Raw genomic sequence first — 21,982 nt, 5'->3', positions numbered from 1 at the left:
TTTCAATTTGTTATCTCTCATCCAGCCCATTACTGCCTGTAGGCAGACATTTAAGGAATGAATGCCATTTTCTGATGATGAAGATGACAAGGAGAAATAGATTTGGGTCTCATCAGCATACTGATAACACCCTGTACAAAATCTCCTGGTGACCTCACCCAGTGGCTTCATGTAGATATTAAAAAGCATTGGTGACAGAATAGAGCCCTGAGGGACTCCATATAACAGCTCCTGTTTTGAGGAGCAACTGTTACCAAGCTCCACCATCTGGAATCTGCCCAAGAGATAGGAGCGGATCTACTGCAAAGCAGTGCCCCCTATCCCCAGCTCCCCCAGGACATCCAGAAGGATACCATGGTCAATGGTATTGAATCCGGATGAGATATTCCTCTTATCCCCCACAAATGTTGGATACATCTGTCTGGTTGATCTGTTGGGTTGTGTGAAAAACATTCTGAAAGAAAATCTCCAAGACGACATTGTATGTTATGATCAGTGCAGAAGGTGAAAAAGATTTAACCCTAATTAAATAGAGGGGCTACATTTTGTTGTTCATTGTGAGTCTTCAGAAGCAGAGTTGAATATCTCTGGGTTTTCTCTGAAATGAAAGTACAGTTCTGAATTCTATATATATATTAAATTGAATGTCTTTTTGTCTGTCTGTTCCCTATACATTCCCACACCCTTTGAGCTATCAGGACCACACTTTTCAAAGTGACTTCCTAAGACCCTACGAGTAACATACGGTACCCGGGAACCCCAGCCACAGCCTCGCACAGACAGACAGATATATAATGAGTATATCCACAAAACGGTTATGGCTGCAATAACAAAGAGAAACTCACACTATAAGCCCAAGCAACGCTGGGTACTTAAAGCTAGTAGTGAATAGTATTATAAATTGTTTGTATACATTCCAGTGGTAAACATTCCCTGTGCCAATTATGATAAGATTCTGACTAACATGTTCTCTTTTACTAATTATGCTGCTTATAGTTGTTGCCTGCTGAAGTAATAGCACTCACCATATGCTCAGAGGCACGTTACCAAATTCTTCTTAAACATTGCTGTAATACAAATCCCCAGCTTTCGCTGTTACCACCATCCTACATAGATAGTAGATTGGAGCCTGGAGGACTTAGCCAAATTGTGTTTCCATGGTTATGATTTTGTTGGCCAGTCCAGCATCTCAGATTGGACATCAAGTCTCATGTCCCCATGGCGTTGAACATCATGGGCCATAGAATTTCCTCGCTTTTTGGTGCTCAGTTGGAGCGGCTACACCCATAACTGTCCCTGTAAACCAGGGTTTCTCAACGTGTGGGTCCCCAGATGTTATTGGACTTCAACTCCCATAATCCTCAGCCCCAGTGGCCTTTGGTTGGGAATTATGGGAGTTGAAGTCCAATTACATCTGGGGACCCACACGCTGAGAATCCCTGCTGTAAACCAAAGGGGTTTTTTTACTTTAATTGAGTAATGGCCTAGCTGTAGGGAACTGCTGGAGGGGAAAGTACCTAAGAAATTTGTGAAGCTGCCTTATACTGAGTCCAACCATTGGTCCATCCAGTTCAGTATTGACGACGTTGATTGATTGACTGACAGCAGTTATCTAGGTTTTCAAGTCAGAGCTTTTACCAGCTTTACCTGGAGATGTCAGGAATTGAACCTAGGACCTTCTGAATACAAAGCATGTGTTCTGTAGACCCTCCCCAATCATGTACACATGATTTTAATGCATGTGTATGACTGATCTTTAAATACAGTTGACTTCAATGTAATTTGCCTGTATCTGAATAGGTTAGGATAGCAGAAGTATACAGTCAATCAATCAATATGTTTGTATCATCTGTTACATTCATAGACGAGCAGAAAATACATGATATACCATAACATACAGAACTATCCTAAATTCATGGCTACAAAACCATAAAAATAATTAACATATTCAGTCATCATTAAAAAAACCACCAGTTTAGTCAGAAGTATACATGATTCACTCCCGTTGACTTCAGATCAAACATTTCAAGTCCTGTTTCTTTCATGATTATGTGAATTAAATGCTGCCAGTACACACACACACACACACACACACACCCTATGTACACCTCTTGGTGAGAATTAAACATACCCACACAATCCTTGAATCAGCCTGTGTTTGGAAATATTTTCAAGTGCACCTGTGTTTCTGTTGGCATTTATTGCAATTGCTTCAAACGAAATAATGTATGTGGGTTTTAACGGAGTCTAAATTGCCTGCCTTAAGTTGTTAATCAGTTGGTTGCACAGGCACATTTTGTGATAATTGAGCTTTAGTGGTATCAGAAATTAAGCCAATGACAACTGCAGACCTTTGAATGTCATATTGGCACAGCAGGGTGTGCAAGATCTAAATGGTTTCTACAGCAATTGACACTTTTAAGCAAGTGGAAATTTCAGAAGCCGAATTAGGTTAGAATATACACATGATTTACCACCTGGGGATTTAGCCCTCTAATGGCAAAGGTTGAATTATATGGAACACATTTTGTACTCTCGATAGCAGCAGCTGACTATAGATGCTTTTAAATAACTGTTACGAATATGGCTTTGCTATTCACTTTGTAGGACTATCATAAGTAGTGATTTGTATATATATCCTAGTGATTTGTATATATGATTTGCAGTGATTTGTGTATATATATTCTATTTTCTTTACTTCCCAGCTTCCATCTGCCATTCTTCCTCTTATTGCCATTCTTCCTCTTATAGCCCCTGGTGGCGCAGTGGTAAAACTGCCGCCCTGTAACCAGAAGGTTACAAGTTCGATCCTGACCAGGGGCTCAGGGTTGACTCAGCCTTCCATCCTTCCGAGGTCGGTAAAATGAGTACCCAGAATGTTGGGGGCAATATGCTAAATCATTGTAAACCGCTTAGAGAGCTCCGGCTATAGAGCGGTATATAAATGTAAGTGCTATTGCTATTGCTATTATTACTTTATCTTCAGCTTTCATTTATATTTTTTAAATCAACTTCTCATATTGTTCATTTTGTTTCTTTACTTCATGACTGTTAATTTGTCCTTTTGAAATGCCATCAATATGAAATTCAGAGGTCTATGCAGACATACAGGTGAACCCCATCATCCACAGGGGTCCTGTTCTCTGCTACAACTGCAGATAACAGAACCATGGATAACGAGTCTTCCTGTCAAAGTGACTCGGGGTGGGGGGTAGGTACCTGGAGGCAGCGAAGGCTGCAAAATGACTAAAATCCCAATAAATAACATAAACAAAGTCCTGTGCCATGCTCTGTGGGTCTCCAGATGTCCAGTAATGCCCCCCAAAGGCCCAATTCCAGCATTTTTGGGGTGAAAAATTGTGTGTGTATATGTATGTGTGTGTGTGTGTGTGTGTATACACACACACAAACATGCTTTTTGTGGTGAAAAATTGCATATATATATATATAGAGGGGGGAGCACAATAAGCCACAAAATGGCCCCCTGTCCTCAAAATGGTGATCAGAAGTCATTTCCAGCCACCTTGAAATCATGGATATGAGGAATGTAACTCTTCCCTCATATGCCAAGGTTGGGTGTCAATTACCTGATCGTGGATACGTAGAACCGCAGATGTCGGATGCACGGATAGCGAGGTTTGCCTATATTGGGTTGGATCCCAACTAAGTACTGTGGTAAACAGAAATAGTTCTCTATGTACAAGGAGGGAGGGGAGATTTTCACAAATTTCCTCCTTCTTCCTGCACCCCTTTGTGCCCCCTCCCCAAACATGTCCCTGACCAGGTGTATAGCAAGGCTGGAGTGGGTCCTGGGACAAAAAAATTAAGATTGTCCCTGTTGTGATCAGCCACCCCTCCCCTAAAGAGTTAACCAGAAGTGGACCCTCTCTTGACTTGACACTGGTGAACTCCAGGGCTCAGCCAATCAGCATACCAGGTGGGTAGGACCTAGAGAGCTGTTGGGAGGAAGAAGGCAGTTCTTTGTTAGAGAAGAGAAGGACATGTGGTCAGGAAGGATGGCTGCAGGAAAATGACTCTGCAAGTCCTGGAAAGCCAAGAGGCTTGAATTCTCAACCAGGTTTTGGTGAGTTCAAGAAAAGGAAGCCTGGGCTTTGGCTTTGGGAAGTATAGTCTAGGGAAATTTTTGTTTAGTCAGACTTTACGTTAGAAGTTATATTCCTTTTGTTTGTGTGTGTTGCATATTCCTGATATTGGCCTATTATAGTTTACCTGCAATGTAATTGAAACAAGAAACACTAGCCTATGCTCCACACACCTAGGGCGTAGAAAAGGTCTGTGTGCATTCAAGCATGCTGTTGCATTTTCCTACATACCTGTTGTTTGCAACTGGGTAACCAAGATTTTTAAAGTGTGCCGCCCCAACATCATTCTGGGTGCTTTTGAAGTATTCTTGTAACCTACTGAATGTTTTTATCTGTAACTAAAAGCTGAGAAAGCCTCAGATGGAAGCAGTCTGTGGTACTTGAATAAAGCTGTTTTTATTTTTGTTCTTTTCTTTTACAAACCTCTCCGAATTGTTTTTTAACTCAAGAAAGAGTGGGGGCTAAAAGGGAGTTTGATTGATTGATTAAGTGCCGTCAAGTTGGTGTCATCTCTTAGCGACCACATAGATAGATTCTAGGGAGTAAAGGGAGTTTACTCTGGTGCAAACACGTCCTCAGGAGCTCAGCAGCCATCAGTTTTTACACCATATGTAGGCTTGCATGTGGACGATTTCTGTACTTTTCCAATAGCAAAATAAAGAGTTTTCCCTGGGAATTCCAACCCAAGCCCAGGGAAGTTCAAGCTTTGTAATAAAGAGGGGTGGAGTGGGGGTGTGGGGGTGGCAGCCATTTTTGAACCTACCAAAATACAGAAGAGTTTTAGGAGAAGCCTATGCAGGAAGCTGAGCAGGGATGATTCAGCATTTCTTTCCCTCACGTGAGCTTGCTCTGAGACAAAGGCTTTAATGCGCTACAGCCCGCCCCCTTTTTCTTCAGAAAAGTGCAAGGGGAAGAGTTAAGATCAGGCTGTCACCGAGCCAGTAGGTCCCCCTCCCTCAGGGATCCAGGGACACACACACACACACCCGCCACTCCTCATTCAGTGATAGCTATTTCCCTTTCTCTGAGGATTAGGAAACTCTCAGCAGCAGATTTCCATAGGCTCCAAGAGTGGTAGAGAATATATTTGATTGGCCCAGCCATGTGATAAGGAACAAGTGTTCTGCTCCCCCACCTGGTGCACCATTCTGTTCTCATAATTTTATGTGTGTGTGGAGGGGATCTCTTCTGAACTGCTCCTTCATGGTGCACCAGGAGAAAGACATGGGCGCTCAAGTCCCTTATGGCATGATAGCTGAAGCTGTCTGGACAGATTGTCGTGAACTAGCTCTTGGACATGTGTACTGTACAGTGAGGGAAATAAGTATTTGATCCCCTGCTGATTTTGTCCGTTTGCCCTCTGACACAGAAATGACCAGGCTATAATTGGAATGGTAGGTTTATTGTAGCTGTGAGAGACAGAATAACAACAACCAAACCCTCAAAAGCCCAGTGCCCAAAAGTCAGCGATGGATTTGCATTGTAGTGAGTGAAATAAGTATTCAATCCCCTATCAACCAGCAAGATTTCAGGCTCCCAGGTGTCTTTTCACTATATGCAGGTAACGAGCTGAGGAACACCCTCTGTAAGGGAGTGCTCCTAATCCCAGCTTGTTACAGTACCTGTATAAAAGACACCTGTCCATAGAAGCAAGCAATCACTCAGCTTCCAAACTCACCACCATGCCCAAGACCAAAGAGCTGTCGAAGGATGTCAGGGACAAGGTTGTAGACCTGCACAAGGCTGGACTGGGCTACAAGACTATCGCCAAGCAGCTTGGTGAGAAGGTGACTACAGTTGGCACGATAACTCGCAAATGGAAGAAACACAAAATAACTGTCAATCTCCCTCGGTCTGGGGCTCCATGCAAGATCTCACCTCGTGGAGTTGCAATGATCATGAGAACGGTGACAAAGCAGCCCAGAACTACACGGGGGGAACTTGTCAATGATCTCAGGGCAGCTGGAACCATAGTCACCAAGAAAACAATTGGTAACACACTACGCTGTGAAGGACTGAAATCTTGCAGTGCCCGCAAGGTCCCCCTGCTCAAGGCAGCACATGTACAGGCCCATCTGCAGTTTGCCAATGCACATCTGAATGATCCAGAGAACTGGGCGAAAGTGTTGTGGTCAGATGAGACCAAAATCGAGCTCTTTGGCATCAACTCAACTCGCCGTGTGTGGAGGAGGAGGAATGCTGCCTATGAGCCCAAGAACACCATCCCCACCGTCAAACATGGAGGTGGACACATGCTTTGGGGGTGTTTTTCTGCTAAGGGGACAGGACACCTTCACCGCATCGAAGGGACAATGGACGGGACCATGTACCGTCAGATCTTGGGTGAGCACCTCCTTCCCTCAGCCAGGGCATTGAGAATGGGTCGTGGATGGGTATTCCAGCATGACAATGACCCAAAACACACAGCCAAGGCAACAAAGGAGTGGCTCAAGAAGAAGCACATGAAGGTCCTGGAGTGGCCCAGCCAGTCTCCAGACCTTAATCCCATAGAAAATCTGTGGAGGGAGCTGAAGGTTCGGGTTGCCAAACATCAGCCTCGAAACCTTTCTGACTTGGAGAGGATCTGCAAAGAGGAGTGGGACATCATCTCTCCTGGGTTGTGTGCAAACCTGGTGGCCAACTACAAGAAACGTCTGACCTCTGTGATTGCCAGCAAGGGTTTTGCCACCAAGTACCAAGACATCTTTTGTGAAGGGATCGAATACTTATTTCCCTCACTACAATGCAAATCCATCGCTGACTTTTGGGCACTGGGCTTTTGAGGGTTTGTTTGTTGTTGTTCTGTCTCTCACAGCTACAATAAACCTACCATTCCAATTATAGCCTGGTCATTTCTGTGTCATTGGGCAAACGGACAAAATCAGCAGGGGATCAAATACTTATTTCCCTCACTGTATGTTGATAACTTCCCTTTCAAATGTTGTGGAGAAGCTTTCATTTTGAGTGTGCATATATTTTCTGAAGATTGTAATCAGTTATCACACTGTTCTTAAGGTTTTGATTATTTCCTTTAATAAAAGCAAAAAGATACAAAGGGTCAGTATTCTACTGTCGAATGATACAGTACCGGATGCATTACTGCAGGAATTAATCTCATTTTCTTACAAAACAGTTGTTTTAAAGATGGTGGCAAATTGTGGAATTCAGAACTGAAAGGATGCTGCCAGTTGTTACTGATGTATCAATTGCTTTAGGGAAGGTCTGTTCAATTACTAACAGTTAATGAGGCTTGAATGTTTAATGAAAACAGTAGGAATTTCGAGGGCTGGATCTCAAGAGATTTTACTGCTAGCAGAGAGGCAAATGCACTTCATTTGCTATCTTGGAAAGTTCTCTCTATGGACAAATGAAAGGATTGTTTATTCTTACATTCTGCTTCTATTACTTTGTAAAAAATGTTTTTAAAATTGCACCTGATACGAACCATTTAAAATGTTGACTCCTATTCAAACTGTGAAAACGAAAATAGTATTAACAGTCAAAGTATGCATAGAAATGTATTTATTACTGTCCGGTTCCTTTTGGATCCATGTTGTGCAATGTGATATTTTAATGCCGTATGCAGTTGAAACCCATATAACATCAAAGTACTCTATCCCTACTAATAATAGATGGAGGTTTTATGGTGATCTTAATGCTTCTGCCTACAATTGGTGTTCATTGAGGAAGACTATTATTCCTATTATTATGGCAGAGGAACAAAATAATGTTGCAGAGAGCAAAATTTAAAATGGCTCCTTATTTCTTGTTCTGAATTAGAACTCAGTTCCTCCTTATTCTAGAAACATCAGAAGCTAATGATGATGGAAGAGATTAGAGCAGAACACCCTTTCATAAAAACCTCTAGTAAAAGGCTTTCTTGTAGGGCATTCCTCACCTAGTGATTGTCTAGTTGACATTCTCTGCAACTTTAGGAGGGAGGAGCAAGAGCTCCACTTTCACAGAGAGCCAGGAAACTTGCTGCCACAGCAGCAGCAAATGTTTATATACTGCTTCAGCTGCATGCAACCCAGTGTGTGGAGGGGATGAGACTCCAGCACGCAGAGCCTAGCACACAAAACGTGGGGTGATAAAGCAATGTTTGCTTTCCCCAATCCCCCACTACAAAAGCCCTTTTTCTTTCCACAGTTATATTCCTGAAGGCTGTGCAATCCTCAGGGACTTACTTGTGGAAGTGAAAAGTGTGTTTTCAGGGAGGGGAGAGAAGCAAAAATAGCTTCTTCATCCCCCTACCTGTGCAATGGACTGGGTTGTGTGGCAAGCCTTCTGCACAGCTGGACTCCTGGCTCCCTGCAAAGGCAAAGCTCTTACTCCACCCTCGTAACACTGTGGAGAATGTGGGCCACTATGATGATTATTATTCTTTCTTGTTTACACAGTCAGACAAGTGTTACTGACTGGTTTGTTTTATCCAGACATAGAGTCCTTCCCAAGAACCTGGGATGGCTGAATTTTATTATCAATGTTGTTGCTGTTATTATAGATAACGTCGCAGAATATAGGCTGTTCCCAGTAAAGTTGCTTTTTGTAATTGGCTGGTGGTGATTTCTGTGGCCCCTATGGTGTTGAGGTGCTCTTCAAGTTGTTTTGGAATTGCACCTAGGGTGCCAATTACCACTGGGATTATTTTGGTCTTTTTCTGCCACAGCCTTTGGATTTCAATTTGTAGATCTTTGTATTTGGTGATTTTTTTCTATTTCTTTTTCTTCTATTCTGCTATGCCCTGGTATTGCTATGTCGATTATTTTGACTTGTTTTTCTTTCTTCTCGACTACAGTTATATCTGGTGTATTGTGTGGCAGATGTTAGTCTGTTTGTAGTCGGAAGTCCCATAATATTTTTACATCTTCATTTTCTACCACTTTTTCAATTTTATGGTCCCACCAATTTTTGGCTACAGGTAGCTTGTATTTTTTGCAGATGTTCCAGTGTATCATCCCTGCTTCCTTGTCATGGCTTTCTTTGTAGTCAGTCTATGCGATCTTTTAACAACAGCTGATTAGGTCATCCACTGTTTTATCTGCTTCTTTACAAAGGCGGCACTTGCTGTTTGTTGTTGACTTTTCTACTTTTGCTCTTATTGCATTTGTTCTTAGTGCCTGTTCTTGTGCAGCCAGTATTAAACCCTCAGTTTCTTAATTCAAGTTGCCATTCTTAAGCCATTGCCAGGTCTTGGTGATGTCTGATTTTCCACTTATATTGTGCAAATATTGACCATGCAAGGGCTTATTTTTCCATTTTTCTGCTTGCTTCTTGACTTGTTCTTTCTTGTAGGCCTGTTTTGTTTCATTGGTGTTGAATAGTTTCTCGTTCTTGACCATTTTAAGTGCATCTTCTTCACTGTCCATGATATATTCTTCAAGGCCTCTTTTCTCCTCCTCTACTGTTGGATGGACTTGCAGCATTCCTCTTCCACCTGAACTGCGAGGGAGGTATAGCCTATCGACATCACTGCGGGGGTGCAGAGCATGATTGATGGTCATGATTTTCCTGGTCTTACGATCTAGCATCTCTAGCTCTGCCTGGGTCCAGTCTATTATGCCTGCAGTGTATCTGATAACAGGTATAGCCCAGGTGTTTATGGCTTGTATGGTGTTGCCGCCATTGAGTTTGGACTTTAGGATTTTTCTAACTCTCCTGATATATTCACTTCCAATTTTTCTTTTAACTTCAGTGTGTGCGATATTATCAGCCTGGAGAAGTTAAAATAAAAAATTAGAAATGAATACTTCAGGAGAGTTAGGAAAATAATAATAATAATAATATAATAACCAACAGTATTGATGATAAAATTCAGCCATCCCAGGTCCTTGGGAAGGACTCGATGTCTGGATAAACAAACCAGTCAATAACACCGGTCTGACTGTGTAAACAAGAAATAATAAATTATTATTATTGCAAAATTAGGGAGGCAGGAGCAGCTCCCATTTATCTTGAGTGCAGTTCCCTGACTAATTGTTTGTTAGGCCTTTGCAAAGTTTTGGCAGAAGCCAAATAATCTGCACAGCCCCTTGCAGAGGCAGCCATTCGCATGGTGCAGTGCTGTGCTTTGCTCAGCAGCATTGGAGCTTCTTTAAGAGAAATGGAGCCCTTTCAAGCCCTACCACCATCCTGGAAGGTGCACAATGGAGCGCTAGAAAGTTTAGTCCTTTCCACTGCTTTCCTCATAGGGCTCTTTGGACTACACTTCCCAGAGTTCCATGCTTGCCGACCAGAATCATACTGGGAATAGACAGCACTTGGTTTATATTAAACCTCCACCCCTGCTACTGGGAGAAGCACAGTACTGGAGAGTTCTCTTGCACACTGCCTTCACATTGAAGACTTGTTGCCAAAGTGACCCCACCTGAAAAACAAGATCGCTGCCTAAGTGTGACCCAACATACTTGTTGCACACAGAATTGTTCTTCCCCATTCCCCCCGCCCCTTTTGCAGGCAAAACTAAACCAATCTGACTGTGGCCTAATTCTGGTGACTGCCATCCATCCAACCCTTAATCTGTTTTTTCCTTTTGTTTTTAGGTTCTGAGGTTGAGAATAGAGTGTTAGTGGTTTGAGGGTGTTGTTGCCACCCTCTAGCAAAGGCAGGCTCTGTACTTTGTTGTCTGTGGCTTGTACTTTTTGTTTTGTTAATCTACAAAGCTGAGCATGGTCTGATTTAACAGCGGTTAAAATTTGTGAAGGAGAAGAGTCCTGTTAAATCACTCTTCCCCCCCCCCCACCTTGCATGTTTCTTAAGATTTGATTTATTTATTATTTATTATGTATTTAGTACATTTATATACCGCCCCATACAAAAAGGTACCTGGGCAGTTCACAATATAAAACCATTAAAATATTAACGTAATTAAAATAGTTTAAAATACAATAAAAACTCTAAAACCAATGCTTTAAAAATATAAACTAAAAAGCCTCACTAAACAGGTATATTTTTAGGTCCTTCTTAAAAACATTCAGAGAAGGGGAAACTCTAATCTCATTAAGAAGCACATTCCAGAGTCTCGGGGTAACTCTAGAAAAGGTCCGGTCTTGAGTCACCATCAACTGAGCCACTGGCAACCATAACCGGACCTCCCCAAATGATCTTAACAGGCGGTGGGGTTGATGAAGAAGGCATTCTCTTAAATACCTCAGACTCAAGCTGTTTAGGGGTTTATAGGTAATAACCAGCACTTTATAACCTCTCTCTCTCTCTCTCTCTCTCTCTCTCTCTCTCTCTCTCTCTCTCTCTCTCTCTCTCTCTCTCTCTATATATATATATATATATATATATATATATATATAGTAACCAGTAACCAATATATATATATATATTTTATAGTCCAATAACCAGAACTACACTGGCTGCCAATTAGTTTATGGGTAAAATACAAATTGGCGGCCAGTGTAGTTCTTTTAAAATGAGTGTGTAGTGACCAGGATCCCCTTTCTCTAAAGAGTTAACCAGAAGTGAACCCTTGTCTTGACTGGCAGGCTGGTGATCTACAGAGATCACCCAATCAGTCTACCAAGGGGATGGGACCTAGAGTGCTATTGCTGGGAATTCTGGGAACAAGAAAGGAAGAAGCTAGGCTGGAGGTGCACAGGAGGACATGTGGCCATGGAGGGTTGGCTACAGGAGAATAACTCTGCAGATCCTTGAAAGACAGGAGAGCAGAAGCTTGAATTCTCATTGGGAGTTTTGTGAGTTCAAGGCATGGAACCAGGGCTTATGGCTTCGGGAAGTTTAGCACGGGGAGCAGTTTGTTTAGTCAGACTGGGTGTTAGGGATGTTATATTGCTTTGTGTGTGCGTGCTCTACATATTCTGGATACTGTTCTATTATAGTTTACCTACAACGCAGTTGAAATAAGAAACACTAGCCTATGCTCAATACTCCTAGGGCGTTGCAAAAGCCTCTGTAAACATTCAAGCATGCATTAAAACAACCTATTTTTGTAATCTTACTAAGTATTCTTAAATGTATCTAGAAGCTGAGAAAGCCTCAGACGGAAGCAGTCTATAGTAATTGAATAAAACTGGGTTTTTAAAAGTTATTTTCTTTTCTCTCAGAGTTGGTTTTTAAATCAGAAAAAGGGGAGGGGTGAAGGGAGATTTATCTGGTGCACACACGTCCTTAAGCGTTCAGCAGCTATCTGTTTTCTCTCCATGTGTAGGTTTGCACATGGAAGATTTTTGTACTTGTTCAGGAGCCAAATTAGAGGGTCTTTTTCTGGGTTATCCCACCCCAAGTCCAGAGAGTTTCTGTAGACAAAAGGCGTGGTGGTGGCAGCATTTTGAACCTACCAATAATACAGAGTAGTTTTAGGAGAAGCCTAGCCAAGCAGCTCAGTAGGGATGATTCAGCATTTCTTTCCCGCACGTGAACTTGCTCTGAGACAAAGGCTGTAATCCACTGCAGGGTGTAATATGATCTCTTCAGGCAACCCCGGAGACCAGCCTGGCTGCTGCATTCTGTACCCACTGCTGTTCCTGAACTACATACAGAAGCAGTCCAACTTTATAAAACCATTTGTCAGTTCTCCAGAACCTTAAAATCTATAATATCTTGCTGTTTTTAGCCTGTACGTCATAACAGAAAGATAAGCCCCAATATTTTTTCTTGAGTAATACTCTTTTTCTTTGTTCTAACCTTGTAATGTATTTTATCTTTTTTCTTTTAAAAAATGTTCAAATTGAAGCTGACCTTTAAAAAAAATGATTTCTTTTTAAAGGCTATAGATCTGGCAGCATATGCCACACAACATGCCCAGTTCAAGGACTGGTGGTGGAAAGTGCAAATTGGAAAGTGTTATTACAGGTAAAACATCTTGTTCATTCTAAAAGATAGGGCCTGTTTTATTGTGGCTGAGGATGATGGGAGTTGTAGTTCAACAGCTGGAGAGCCAAGGTTCCCTAACCATGTCCTGGTGTGTAACTAAGGCTGAATTTAAGGAGACTTTTGATATTGTACTATACAATAAGTCCTTGTCTTTAAAAAACAACAACAACAAACTAGCTGGACCTGCACAGAGCATCTGTGCACTAGGACTTTGCTGCTCTCCCTGCCCGTGCCACACCCCTGCTTTATTGCTCAGTGTCAGCCACCCACTATCAGCTGTCCCCCCTCACCCGCCTGGCTCCTCCCTGCTGCTGGCCCGCCCAGCTCTTTGCTCGCCTGCTCAAGCTAAATATTTATTATTTATTTGACACATTTTTGTGGTATAAAAATTAGACAGGACAGTAAGAACACTATCCTTCATCTCAAGAAACCCTTGCCCTGATTCAGGTATGTGTTTTGCTTTTTAAACAATCTGAGGGAACTAATTCCTGCTTGACTCTGGGCCACCAGCTTTTTCTTTGGAATTGAAGTCTCTGGGATCCCACAGACTGGGGTTTGAAATCTATTTCAAATAGCACATGTCTGTGAATCATGGGTAGGTGTCATATGCGGGTAAAGAGAGTCTCTCCCCCCCCCCCCAATTTTCCCTCAGGTTTTAACTACTAATAACTGAGCTTGAGTTAAACATGTTGCACCATTTTCACTTTTGAAGAAAAGTGAAACATTTAAAAGACTAAATACATGCAAATACAACTGTTGCCACAGAATCTGCTAAGCCGTTGGAAGAAAATCAGAGGCATTGTTGGGCTGAGGAATTGAATGTCTAATATACTGCATCCTTTCTGCCCTCTGTAAGAATAAATCAGGATAGGTTTTCAGATACAAAGAGTGCAGAAGAGATAGAGACCTTAAATGTTTCCTGTTACATAGCTACTAGCAGTACTATTAGAGTTCCTGTTCTGCTGCAGTAATACAGGAGGTCCTCGATATCCATGGATTCAACATCTGCAGATTCGTGTATCCGTGGCCGGGTAATGGACACCTGATCTTGGCATACGTGGGAGAAAAGGGTGGGAAAACATCGATCTCACATATCCACAGGTTGGGAGTGGCTAGAAATGACTGTGGAGGTCGTTTCCAGCTGCCATCTTGTGTTTCAGAGCCTCAAAATGGCTCCATTTTTTAAAAAACAGAAAACCAGCGTTTTTCAGGTGATTTTTGGCTGATTTGTGGGAATTCCAGGGCACAGCACAACTCGGGAAAAGCAGCTAAGTGTGGTAGGAAACATCCCCCTGCATCCCCCCCAATTTGATATTTTAGCAATATCCCCCCCACCAGCTGGGATCCTAACCCCCAACTCCCCAATGACTCAATATTCATGGTTTCTGTATCTGCAGTTATACCATGGTACAGAACCCCCACAAAAATCGAGGTCCTCCTGTATACAAATTGACCTTAATACCATGATCGTTACCTTTTAAACAACCTTTTGTTATACTTTTACATTTGGAGCATTTTCTAAAAGTAGGCAAAACTTTATGCTGTAGGAATGGGTCAGTAAAAAATTTTATGGTCTTCATTAAGAGTACAGCAGCAAAAAGATAAAATTCCTTTTTAGCATATCTTAATGCTGACTAATTTCCATACACGTTTTGACTTGGTAAATGAAAGGAGGCATGGCTTTTAAAATGATAAATTACCCTTTTACTTAGGGATCGATTATAATAGCTATGCTACAAGCTCCCTGAAAAATACTTCACTGCTGTTCTCATGTGACACTGACAAGAAGACCTAGTATCCCATAGGGTATTTTCCAGGCTATGTGGGTTAACTGTGCTATAGATTGTAAACTTTTGGGCATAAGGAACCATCTTTTTCTTACTCATTTTGCTATGTAAACCACTTTAAGTGGATATAATTTGTTATTACTATTGGGACATGGGGTGAAAATTGCCCCCCAGCATGGAAGGGTTCTGCTTGCACAGATCTCAGTCTGGAAGCTGTCTGTAATTCCCAATATAATAATTTTCCATGTTAATAATATGGGATCACTTTATATTTTGAATAATGTAAGAATTGTTTTTCACTTCTGATATATGTTTATCATTTCTTCCCACAGGTTAGGATTATATCGTGAAGCTGAAACTCAGTTTAAATCGGCTCTCAGACAACAGGATATGGTAGATACAATATTGTATTTGGCAAAAGTAAGTTGGTGTTGGCAATTAACAGTTCATAATTTCAGATTAACAATGTGAAACTGAAGTCTGGAAGTGAGGAGACAGCAGATCTGAAACCTTTGAGTAGTTGTTGTTTTACTTTACCTCTTGCAGATTGGACAAAGCCTTTATATTTTCCTTTTGACCAATCTGCAAATTATTTCATCACCTTGTTTGTCTTTTCTCAACTGTTATTGAGAGGTATTGTGCCTCTGAGGATGGGGGTGGCCCACAGCCACCAGACTAGTAGTCATTCAACATCATCTGGGGATGCAAGATTGAAAACCTCTAGAATATATTTCCACTCCTAATTTTGGAGTGGGGTGGGGTGCAAGGGAGAGTCCAACCTATATGTATTCCCCTTCCCCCATCTCTGGTAACCAGCCAATTCTGCATGTACATGGGAGAGTATTGTGCATAGATGTCTTTGTTCTCCTGCAGGTGTTTGCACTACTGAACAGGCACAACATTTAAATGAACACTGGCTTGCCTGTTCAGTGTGAGTGTAGCTACAGTTAAAATTTCAGGGACCTTTGTGTCTGTGTGCACAATTCTTCCTCCACAAACATGCATACATTTTGCAGTATTAAACTGTCCAATATGAAAGTACTGGACAAAGTACTGTCTAACATGATAGGTATTTCTGAAACCATCTTCATTCAGGAGAGTTTGGGTCGTAAACTAGCCCTTTCCAAAGCATCTCATGCTGAGCTACCTTGGAGGAAATGGATGATCAGGTTGGGAAGAAAGCTGATAGACTACCATGTAATCTCCCTTTATATGTAAATCCGTCACTGAAGCTGTTTACAGAGAGAGGTGATTATGGAAAGTAGTTGAAAGGAGAAATAGGTTCAGATGTAAAAGAAATGAGAAGAAACATGACAGGCACAATGCAGGAATTCTTCAGGATTTAAGGTTTTAATAAAGACATTGCTGAGACAAATCCGTTAGGAGCTTCTGTAGAGATTATGAACAGAAATTCACAGTGAATATTTTGAAGGCTATTTTAGATATAGCATATCACTGATATCCAAACATGAGAGTTGTGAGAAGTAAATTGTTGCAGTCCAGCTACTCAAAACAACCTCCTTTATTGGTAATATCATTTTGATGAGGTCAGGCCTAACAGACGTTTGAAAAAGCATCCTGCCACAACCAGTTTCATTTATTCCATCTAGCCAGGAAGCCATTACTTCTGCTTATTGATACTGGCAGCACTATAAAGTAGTTAACAAGTTTATTGCACTGATTCAAATGTTCTTAATTCAATGACTCTGTACCAAGCAGACTTTAAAGCTGTTTTGTAGCCCATTAGACACAAAATACTTGCTGAAGGTGTCATTTAAGCTGATCCAGTTGTCTTTTGTCATGTTTTTCAGTGCAAAAATACTACAGTTTTCTATAAGTGTTTGCTATTGTAAATTGTAATAATTTGTTTCCTTACTCTTAGAGTTGAGTACAGTTTGTACTACTCTTTGTGACACAGTATTGCCTATGATGTGTAATGAGAACACCAGTGACAGCTGGGTGTCTGTTGTTACATATGCTGTATCAGCATTACATTATTCATCATGTGTTGTTGTTTTTTCACTAGTATAAGTGATCTCAATGGGTTTTGCTCTTCTTGAAGTACGCTAACACCAAGCAAAGGAGAATGATCATGTTGAATAAATTGATTGGGTACTGAGTGCACGTGGGGCTCAGCCATTATGTCTTTGTACCTGTGTGAAGTTTAGCTTGACTGTTTGTGGGCAAGCTAACACAATCTCATTTGATATTGCACAGTCTGAAGCTATGGCAGTTGGTTGGCAGTGAACCCAAAGACATAGGAACATAGGAAGCTTCCATGTACTGAGTCTGACTGTGGACCATTGGTCCATCTAGCTCAGTATTGTCTTCACAGACTGACAGCGGCTTCTCCAAGACAGAACTACATTTTGGAAGTAAAACAAGGCTGCTACTTCAGAGGGAAATGCTTGACTAAGAAGCAGAAGGTTGCTGGTTCGCATCCCGACTGGTACTATATCAGGCAGCAACAATATAGGAAGATGCTGAAAGGCATAATCTCTTACTGCGTGGGAGGAGGCAATGCTAAACCCTACCTACCAAAAGAAAACCACAGGGCTCTGTGGGCGCCAGGAGTCAAAATCAACTTGACGGCACACTTTACCTTTACCTCAGATATTAGCCACATGTTAAATTCTCCCTCTTTGCTGCTGCATTTTAATTGAACAGTGAGGCAACTAGAATTTTTCTTTTGTCTCGGATGTCTTCTATAAGCTGTCTTCTATAACCCCTGCTAATTTGGCAAAGAGGCACCTTCCAACATGGTGATTCTCATTATTTAGCAGGGGGAGAGTAACTGGCCAGCTGTTGCTGGCGTCTGTCTTATTTTTTTTTTTTTAGATTGTGAGCCTTTTGGAGACGGATACATCTTATTTATTTATTATTTCTCTCTGTAAACCGCCCTGAGCCATTTTGGAAGGGTGGCATAGAAATCAAATGAATAAATAAATAAGCTGAAGATGGCAAAGAAATATGAGCTAAGGGGATCGCTAGCAGGGCCTGCAGTAAAAACCTCTGCTTATGTTGTTTGGCTGAATTAGGAAGCGCCCCAGAATTTGGTTAAACAAAAGGCTTGGGAGCATCATTGGGCTTGCCCACTTGAATCTTAAAGTGCCTCAGAGGAATGTTTGTTCTGATCTTTGTAAGTGTTTAATAAAGATGCTAGTGAAGTGTGAATTGAATGCAGGCCTGAAAATGACCTTCAGTGACTTAGTAATGCCTGTCTCAAAGGAGAGTTGAGTCCCTAAATACTGATCTGTCTTGCTTTAAATCTTTCTAATTAAATGAACAACATTGATGACTCCATTGATTTCAATAGGGAGATGGGAAGGGGCTGCAGCTCCAGAAATGTCAGCATGGGAGTTGTGTTCCACTAGCAGGTCCTCTCTTCAACCCTGGAGCCGTCCTTTGCCACTGGAAATTATGGAGTCTTGCAAGCCTCTGTTATTTCTGGCTGCAAATCAGTTTTTGAGCTTGTGGGGGGGCAGGTTTGTGGGGCTTGGAAATAAGCAGACATTGCCCGATTTGTGGGGGAGGGGAGAAATAGATCTGCTTATTTTCAACCCAATCCAATGCAAGTTATAGGGAGCTCACAAATCTCTGCTGTTCAAGAGTTGGAAAAAAATACTCAAGTTAAAATCCACACTCTGTATGTGTGCTGAATCTCATGTTTCATTCTGTGCTATTTTATCAGCATTATGACTTAGGCAAATTTGTATTCTGGATCCAGTAATTATGAGTTTGAACAGCCTTTCTAATGATGCCTAAGGACATAAGGTAGGCTGTATAAAACATTGTATGGTGGAGAAAGAAGGGAGCATCTTTAGTGGCAATCATGAATTTCATGAGTTCACCCTGAGAATGGAGTTATAGTTCTCTGGTTTACAGCATAGCTGTCCTGGAAGGTGTGGAGAATCCTTGAAAAACTGAGTGACGGATATTCATCTTTGCATATTATTCCTCAGTGCAGTCTTGCATTGCTGCCCACGTTAATTCTCAAATATGTGACCATTACAAAGGTCTTGGGTCTATATTCACCTGCCATTTATTTGCTCAGGTGTATTCCCGCTTGGATCAGCCTTTGACTGCTTTAAATGTTTTCAAGCAAGGATTAGAGCGGTTTCCTGGAGAAGTCTCCCTTCTTTGTGGCATTGCCAGGATCTACGAGGTATGAAAACCAAGTTTTCCTCAGTAATTCACTGAGCATTTTCACTGAGTAATTCATTTTGAGCATTTACTGATGCTAATCAGTAATGCTATAGAAAAAAGACAAACCAAGCCCAGGCTTCTTTGTTCTGCTGGAGTGGCATTTCCTAACTATAAGAACCTCAGTGACAAGGCCACATTCACTGAAGGGAGGCATGACCAAGTGTCGACTGTGTGATCCTGCATTTTCCTTGAACATTTGTTGCTCTCCAAGAGCCCATCAGCAGGATTAATCAGTGGGGCTCTTTGAGGGTAGATGCTAACTATCAGTATTGGGAGTAATCTGGAAATTCATTAAGTCAGTAAGAATTACTAAGCAGCGTAAATACTTGAGAAATCAAATTGTTCAATTTCAGCAGAACAACAACAAAAGAAATATATTTATTTAAATTATTTATAGGCTATTTTTCAATAAGTTCCCAGTGGCATGCAAGAGAGAACCTCTAAAACATTTTTTTAAAAATTAAAATGTTACCCTGAACAACTCAGGGGGTGGGGGATGTCTGTGGTTCAGATCAGGACAAGAAAACCCCACCAAAAAAGGAGCCTCCGGCTTAAAAATCCAATACATCACAAGGCTGCAATGTACACTGGCCAACATAATGGACATCATGCTGTTGGGGCTGCTGTACAAATTCAAAGGCAGCCCTGACAGTGTAGTGACAAGGCTGCTGCTGAGAGACAAACAGTGCAGTGTGGTGTTCTTTCGGTTGTTTCCAGGAGAAGGGGTGCCATGCTGCTACCTGGAAGCACTTCTAAAGTCTCTGCAGTGACCTCGTCACGACACCATCAAGACCGCCCTTGAAGTTGCGCAATAGCTCCAGGGAGTCCCGTAGCTTGGCAGAATGCTGCCCATTGTATTGACCAATATTTGTAAGCCCTTCCCCTGCCAAAAGCCTTGCATGCCTTCCTGGAAGTAATCAAAAAGTCAGAACTTGTTATCTCGGCAGGAAAACCATTCCACCGTATAAAGTGTGGCAGACAGGTGTAATGTGAAGCATCTGTTTTTCAGTTTAAAGCTTTTCAATGCCATTAAAGAGTTCACAGTGTATTGCCATCACGGAGATATAAATATTATATGCCAAAGATGAATATTCAGAAGAGAATTTTGCAGTGGCCTGATCTGCCTTTCACTTTTGCAGGCATTGAAATCTATTCTTAGTAATATTTTAGCACAAGGAGAAGGTCATTTCAATAACTTGCTTTTTCAGAAGGGGATTAAAAAAAATTCCTGTGTATTGTAAGCATTCTGCATAGTGCTATTATATACACACACACACACACACACACACTCCTTTTCAAGTAACTTTCCACTGAGGTTTGCACCATGAGGATTGAGGAGGAACTTGTACTTTTAGCAAATCTATGGTGGCTTAGAGACCTGCTTCTTATATTTGGGAAAATAACCTTTTAAACTGTCCCTTAAAAAACTTTGGAGCATGATTGGGCAATCAGAAAAGAGTTTGTTTCCATGCTACAGGAAATTGATGCAATTATTTAGTGCTGTTTACCCTGTGGCAGTCTACAAATAGCAAGAGAAACCAAATAACATATGGCTACTTTGTATAAACAGGCTTGGAAAAAATATCTCAGGTAGCATTTACAATGGCCTTTTCACAATTATGTGCCGCTAAATATATGTGTGCACATCCTCTGCAGTATGTTTATTCTTAGGCAGTAGAGGAAGTGGGTAAAGTGCGAGCAGTTTACAAGACAACATGTAAGCTTGCTGTGTAGCATAGTGTAGAGATCAAACCTAAAATTGAATTATCAGTTATATACTAGCTCACCTGTGTCCTGTAAGCTCTCTTTAAACTGTTGACTTCCAAGTTTTCTATCACAGTTAAGCATCTTTTAAAATAAAATCAACTTTCATCTTTTCCACCTCTGAACAGGAAATGAACAACATTTCTGCAGCTGCAGAATATTATAAAGATGTGTTAAAGCAAGACAATACTCACGTGGAAGCCATTGCATGCATTGGAAGTAACCACTTTTATTCTGACCAGCCTGAGATAGCATTGCGGTTTTACAGGTAGGCAGAGTTTCTGTATGTGCAGAGTGTTTCCAGGACAATCAAACTTGAATACTGGTGATGATCTGAAACACATGCTAAATAGTGTGGGCCAAGTAAATCTTGCAAAAATCCTATTATTACAGCCCTGGCAGGTTGTTATAACCTGCAACCCAGTTCCTATACCTAAAAGCGCGCGCACACACACACACACACACACACACACTCTCTCTCTCTCTCTCTCTCTCTCTCTCTCTCTGATGGTTGTCTGTACAACCATTTCTTTAAAACCTGTCAAGATGTCACAGGCTCCATTGGCAGTTTGCTCAGTTGATGAGCTATGGTTGCTGGCTCTGCCCTCCTGTAGTTTACAGCCTGTTCCATCATACCGTTTCCAACTCCCTGAAGTTATGACAGACAATTGCATTCCCTTTTTGTTGTTGTTAATGTTTTCAATTTTATATTAGCCTTCCCTCTTGACCACAGCATACATTTGCTCACTAATGCATTTCAGGAGCTTTTAGATTGAAAACTCCTTCCTCTGCCTGTACTAAAGCGTTTTTTTTTTTTTTTTTAAGCTGTCTGCAGTGACATCTCTGTCTTCACATAACAAAAGAGGACGAGGCATCTTTTTTTAAAAAAAATAAAAATAAAAATTCCTAGAGGCATCTGGCTGAGCCCTAGATAAGATGAACACATGAGTCTCGGAGGAAAATAAGGTGGGGGGAGAGGGTTGTAAAAGGTTGTTTTGGTAGAGAGATGATTGCTCTTAAATAGTGACACACACACCCATTTTCTGTGGCTGCATCATTTAGCTGCGCCTCAAGCTGAAGGTTAGATTGTAGAATCTAACCTGTAGAAACTGTTATTCTCCGGTGGCTGTCTGGTTCCTAATTCCTTAAACCAAGAATATTTACAAAGGCCCCTAAGTTGCATCTAATCCTTTTGTTGTTGGGAGTGCTGTACTTGTTTTGAAGAGGTAGATAAGAGACAGACCTCTCAACTGATATGTCAAGTCAGCCAGTGTTCAGAGC

General features: G+C 41.4%; 1 protein-coding gene across 6 annotated transcripts in view; it reads left to right on the top strand.

The window, feature by feature from the left end:
• Positions 1-21,982, top strand: part of TTC8 (tetratricopeptide repeat domain 8) — a 77,492-nt gene that overhangs the window by 39,566 nt on the left and 15,944 nt on the right. For all 6 annotated transcript variants that reach the window (XM_053282851.1, XM_053282856.1, XM_053282854.1 and 3 more), the window contains 4 exons: positions 12,838-12,923; positions 15,064-15,151; positions 18,786-18,896; positions 20,830-20,969. In XM_053282851.1, coding sequence (XP_053138826.1) covers positions 12,838-12,923; positions 15,064-15,151; positions 18,786-18,896; positions 20,830-20,969 — 425 coding nt within the window. The remainder of the gene's footprint in view (positions 1-12,837; positions 12,924-15,063; positions 15,152-18,785; positions 18,897-20,829; positions 20,970-21,982) is intronic.

Source organism: Hemicordylus capensis, chromosome 1 (genome assembly GCF_027244095.1).
Source record: "Hemicordylus capensis ecotype Gifberg chromosome 1, rHemCap1.1.pri, whole genome shotgun sequence".
In the NCBI taxonomy this organism is placed as follows: domain Eukaryota; kingdom Metazoa; phylum Chordata; class Lepidosauria; order Squamata; family Cordylidae; genus Hemicordylus; species Hemicordylus capensis.
The sequence above is the reverse complement of the archived record's forward strand: the minus strand, read 5'-3'. Positions and strand labels throughout refer to the sequence as shown.